Here is a 5,949-nt window from a genome sequence, read left to right on the forward strand (position 1 = left end):
AAATAATTTTTAATTATTTTAGAAGTTTATGGTCTCCACAGATAAATATGAGAACGTTGGTATTGAGAAGAGCTGTTCATAAAAACCTCATCTCACTTCGATGCTGTTCCTGCCTTAAGCCAGGGGTAGGAATAGATGGAACCTCCTCAGGTTCCTGCCAGCTTAGATTTTTTCTCTGATTTTATGAAAATGACCCTGTAGAAGAGCTGAATTCTAATAAGTGGGAAATCTATAGGGGAACGTATTTTAAAATTCATGATGATCTACACAGCTGAACACGGCTGAGGCTACAAGAACAAAGTGCACGAGCCTCCAGCCTGGCCGGGAGCAGCAAGGCCCCTTCGCACACAGGAGGGAAGGACAACAACCAGTAGCAGGAGGGTGGAGTTTTAAGGCTCAAGGGACCCATTACACTATGGTATGTCCGAGCAGCCCAAGAGGACAAGCTGTGTAGCTCCGATTGGGTTCACCAGTCTTGCAGGAGCTGCACAAGGGAGGAAGAACATTCACTTCGCTGGCACCACATCCAGAACAAACAAGGGCGCTTTTTTTTCTATTTTTTTTAGTAAACAGGATGCTGCCAGTGTGAAAACTAGACTTGAAACGTAAAAACAAACAAAAAGCCAAACACACTGGTAACCTGTGGTTTGTGGTGGGGGTGGCACAGAGAACAGCTCAGCAGAGTGGAGTTGAAGCTGGCACAGAGCAACACAACTGTCCCCTCCAGCTGCCTTGAAACAAAACAACCAGCTGGCGCCGGAGCTGCACGCGGCCATGCTACAGCGCTGGGCTTGAACCCTAAACCCAGCCTCATCCCCAAACGTGGGAAGCGCTTGTTGGCGTCTCATGGGAGGAGATGACCTTTACAGGGAGTTAATTCCTCGCATGCCCTTCGCTCTGCCCAGGCCAGCACTGGGCTGCTCCTGAGGGACGGCTCCACGGAGGTTTTTTCACGGGCGTGGACAGTTTTTAGGCTGGCAAGCATTCCACTGCCCGCTCCCCACTGCGCTAGCAAGGCTGCATGTGTTGGGACGTGGCAAACCAGATCAGGAAACTGATTCAGCTGGGAGATCTTCACTTTTTTAGTCTGTTCACAAATAGCTACGACAGCGCAACAAGGGGAAGGGGCTGTTCAAGCAGTTCTGTCAGCAGGGGAACGGTGCAGCCACAGCACGATCAAAGCTGTGAAAAGAGCAAGGCACTGAAATGATAGTTTAATTAACGCTGGGGGTTTTGGTGACGATATCTGCTTAAGCGCCTCATGTGTCAACCCGCGTGTGCTCCTGTTCCTGTGTGCATGTAAAACTTTTTGTGGGGCAGAAATAAACCGGAGCAGAGAGGTGACACAACCCAGGGACAGAGCAGAAATCACTTGCTGTGTTTTACCCCAAATTACTTCAATAGTCTGGTTTGCCGCGCGGTCCCCTAAGAGTTTTAGTGGTACAACCAGGGACAGGGGGTTGTGGGTGGCATAGAATGGGAACAAGCAGCAGAGTTGGGGGTGCCCAAGGGATGTGCTTAGGGCAGTACCGCTGCCAAAATAAGTGTCTGCAAAACTCTATCTTCAGCAGCTTGACTTTAGTCAGAGCACAAAGCGATGCTGTGTGTTTGCTCCTTAGCCGTGCTGACGAGGGCATCGTCTTATCGTGTTCTTGAAAGCTGTTAGCTTACAAACCTCCGAGAAGCGTAACAAAAATTGCTGGGAGAATTTCTCTGACTGTTGTCATAGCAATTCCCTCACACGGCTCCAGGGATGGGTGGAAATGCCATCTCTCTACCGTGTTTACGCTGTGTGCGAACTGTCGCCTCATGACATGGGAAAAGAAGATTATGACTATTAACGAGGTACTCAGCAGTAACACCAAGTCCCAGTCTGGACTGAGGTTACCTTGTGCTAAACTCTTCAAAAAGACACAACAATACACTCAGCCCTGAAAAACTCCCAGCTGAGCACACAAAGAGCAAACTTCTGAGGACCAAAGCTGGCAAGGTGGCTGCTGGCCAGATGGAGAACCCAGAAGTACTTTTACTCGTGGCATATTGATGGTGTCGCTGCAGTGCACGAGCAAGCGGCACCGGTCACATGTCTGGTGCTTTACCAAAAGGACAAGGACAGTCCCTGGGAAAACATCGTAGGCCAGGCTGAGAGGACTAGGAGTGTGAGGTCAGCAAGGCAGAGGGAAAGGAAAACGGAGCAAATCTCGCTGCACTGAGATTTTCTTACATGAGGCTTGATCACCGTTTGTCTTCAGGGCTATGTCGTTCCTCTCCTGACGCCCCTTAGTGCTGGAGATCTCCTCCATCTTGTGGATTTCTGACAAACACAGTTTGGGATTATAATGGAAGAAGAGTTTGCCTCGTGCAATAGTGAGGTTGTGTTTACTCCAGTCCCAGAGCTGGCGAAGGTTCTGGTTGTCCAAGGCATAAAATGAGTAATTCCTGAAAGCAGAGAATGAAAACGTGGACTGGGGGGGATCAACTGAAAATTCTTTTTTTCCCATGCACTAATCCAGACACCTAAGCAAAACGAATGCAAACTATTTTCCCTGGTAGGCCACAGCCCATGGGCAGGGGAACATCTGAAAACTACTTAGGAGTTGTTTACCAATCCAAATCACCCTGATAGCACTGGCACTCCTTACGCTTCAAAGCATTAAAATAAAGTATCTTTTCGAAGAACTCACCCAGCTTCTAGTGTTTCTCCTCTAATCAGATGTAGTTTACGAAAAAAAGAAAGAGAAACCAAGGCGTAAGACCGGCGAATTTTTAGGTAACCTGAGATTTCTTCTATCAAGCCAAGATTCGCTTCCAGCTCGGCTGCTATGTTATCTAAGGAGAGGAAAACACCGGGTTTAGTTTTCTGATATCACAGAGAGAAACGCTGATATCAGAGCCCAAACACATTAACTAGAACTGCTTTACGTTAACCCCTAAGACCTTACAAAAATCAGTCAGCAAAAACCCCGCAGGAACACCACAGGAACCTTTGCTTTGCGGTTATTTTTCTGGCTCCCTCTGAGATTCAGAGAGGTCAAAGCACAAGAGAAACGCCCCAGCTCACGGCTGGTGTCATATTCACCAATCTGACATCCAGTGCTCCCTAACCCCTTGCTCATGCAGAACTTACTTCCTCCACGGATATTTATAACTAAGCTTCCATTAACAACTGTGCAGCCACGGAGCTCCTGTGCCGATGTCACTGAATCGATCGTCTTCTCTGTCCCGTAGTCGCAAACCTTTGGACAGGGCCCTGCGCAGGGCGTGCAGTGCAAGCTGAAAAACAAGAGAGTCGGGCACGTAGAAGTGATGCTTGAGCAGAATTACCACCTGCAGCGTCCCCAGTGGCTCCCAAAAGCAGAGTATTCACTTCAAAGCCACAACGTCCTGGCAATCTGCCGTGGGATTCACTCGCAGAGCACAGCACATGGCTCTGAGGAACTCCAATAGCTGCTGATAACTCTTCATATTGTCATTTCTACACCTCAAACGCTAACTGCTCTGTCCCTACATGTCTGAAACCGGAATGCTTTTTGATTATTTCGAAGAGCCCATCCACCATGCTGCTGCTGCTACACAAACAGGGGTTTCAAGATCAAGGAACTCAGGCCCAGGCTCCATCCCAAGTTCCTTAACCAAACTGATGAGCGGAAAGCTGGATGTTCACCTGGGAGTCCTCTGGTTAAGGACTGCACGTGAACCTGTTTTAAAAACAGTCAAGCAAGAGCTTTGTGCTCTGGGGAAATAATCCTTAAACGGCAGCAAGATGATGGCTTGCACTGGTCACACCACCTCAAGAATGTGCTCCCAGCTGGTTTGGAGAAAGAAATGCTCAAGGAGAAGCGTGGTGTTGTGAGGTCCTACTGACAGCAGCCTGGACCAAGCTTAGGAGAGAGGTGATGGCTGCTCTTCCCAAGCAGCGGCTCTACTTTGGGGGCCGTGAGTTCATTCTTTTGAAAAGCAAAACAGGAAATGGAATAAAAAGTCCCGTTGGAGTAAATTCTCTGAAATGATTATGGCAGGAGCAAATACGCTGAGCACAAAGCTACCAGTATTCATAGGAAATCTGACTCATCCCAGTATATAATGTTACTGTGGGACAAACAACCAAGTTTTCAGTGATAAACAGCTCAGCAACATAAATTATTTAATTCCTTTATCAAAAACCCCTGGGAATAGACAGAACGGCTGTTCCCTGCTTTGATTCATGCTACACTTGTTTGTTACACTGTCCATTTATGTCTGGCACAGCTTGAACCTGCTCAGTGAAAGTAATTACAGGGATGAGGGACAGATATTCTGAGAACCATCCACTCAAAACATGCTCTTTTCATTAGACATGACTTCTCCCCGCTCTGCTTAGCAGCAAGGCTTGCTGGTCTGAGGTCTGCTCTGGAGGGGAAGGGCAGCAGGGCTGCCCATCTCCCTTGTCCCACTCGATTTCAGCAAGACCCTTCCAATCTGAGCACGCTCCTCTTGTCCCCTCTCTCAACCGCCTTTTCCCATCTTTCACAAATCTGAGAGGAAACAAGGGAAGCCAAAGGAAGAATAAATGACTGGCACGTGGTAGGGAGATGTGCCTGCTTTTAAGGGCTTGAATCAGTAAGGTAGTAGTTGGCAGATGATATTAAAGTGGACCAGGTAGTGGTCACGGACACTCCCAACACCGTAAATTTTTTTGGTCTTGACACAGAACTCAGACGCTCTGTCCAGGAGAGCGGGGGGCAGAGTACAAAGGCTCAGCATGGTTTCCGGACCTGCAGACGCTTGTACTTACTTGCTGGAATTCATGATGTACCCTGACGGGCACTCGTGGACACATTCGTTGTTGTGGATAACGTGACACCCCGACTCCCTGGCATTTTTGCATTTGTTGTGCAGTTCCTGGCAGAAGCTGAAGGTCACACAACGCCAGCCCTCAAAGTGATAGTAACCGGGCGGGCAGGTGTCCACGCATTTGCCTTCAAGGTAGAAGTTGCGGCAAGCCACGCATTTTTCAGGGTTGTTTGGCTCCGTGCAGTCCCCGAGACATTCGCTGTGACAGCACTGACCATCAGCGATGCAGCCTTGGGACTTGCAGGCAGGGGGACAAACTGTGAAGAGAAAAGATAAAAGGGAACTGAGTCTCACAGGACAACCTGGTGACGTATGACTGCGCAAGGCTTACGAGCAACAACACTTCATCCTGCCTGGCTTGTCAACCTTCTTCTCAAAGAGGCATCCAAAAAGCACAGACATCTGTCTCATCTCCACTTTTCAGTGGAAATTCCGAATTTTAACAACATTTTTGAAGAGTGATCATTCGCCCTCACAATTCATTGATGTTTATCTTCAAAAAGAGAAAACCGGATTTTCCTCTTCTCGTGGTCCTGTGCTACGAGGCTCCCAGGTGAGCTTTGATGACTCCCAACATTACTTCTGAAGCCCAGAAGTGATGAGACTCTACCGCCAGAGCTTCCCAGCCCGGGACAGGCAGTTTCAGCCAGAAGAATCTAGTTTCTCAGTTTAAGAAACTAAGTTTCCCTCAGTACTGCTGCGAGCACTGCACGCCCCACACCACTTTCACACACCCCTTCAGCTTTATCTGGATTTGCTTCCTAACTGTCTATCAACCCATCGCTGCTTTGCCCAGAGGGATCTCGCTGCCCATCACAGGGATGGTCTCTGGTGACTCTCAGCAAGTCCAAAATGGGCACCACGAGTGTTACTGCTTCAGGTTTTCACAGTTTACTTTTTAATTCCCCATTACTTAGTGCCTCACAATACTTTTAATGGGTGGTTTGGGCTTGGAAATAGAAACCACGCAGCAGCCTAGCGCAGAGCAACCACCACGACCGAACACTGAGCAGGGAGCTGGACGGAGGCTTAGCAGACGCAGAGAAGCTCTGAAGGGAGGAGAGTCCTGCCCCTCTGCCGCTCAGCACCTCCACACTCACTGTTAACGGTTCAAAC

At 48.6% G+C, this 5,949-nt stretch overlaps 1 protein-coding gene across 1 annotated transcript in view; it reads right to left on the bottom strand.

Annotated features, from left to right (window-relative positions):
* Window positions 1–2,224: 2,224 nt before the first annotated feature.
* Window positions 2,225–5,949, bottom strand: part of LOC104495800 (insulin receptor-like) — a gene marked incomplete at both ends in the record, with an annotated part of 24,423 nt that continues 20,698 nt past the window's right edge. The window contains 4 exons of the mRNA XM_010138815.1: window positions 2,225–2,439; window positions 2,685–2,829; window positions 3,128–3,273; window positions 4,775–5,090. Of these exons, the coding sequence (XP_010137117.1) occupies window positions 2,225–2,439; window positions 2,685–2,829; window positions 3,128–3,273; window positions 4,775–5,090 (822 nt within the window). The remainder of the gene's footprint in view (window positions 2,440–2,684; window positions 2,830–3,127; window positions 3,274–4,774; window positions 5,091–5,949) is intronic.

The sequence above is a fragment of the Buceros rhinoceros genome, unplaced genomic scaffold (assembly GCF_000710305.1).
Source record: "Buceros rhinoceros silvestris isolate BGI_N320 unplaced genomic scaffold, ASM71030v1 scaffold7246, whole genome shotgun sequence".
Taxonomy (NCBI): domain Eukaryota; kingdom Metazoa; phylum Chordata; class Aves; order Bucerotiformes; family Bucerotidae; genus Buceros; species Buceros rhinoceros.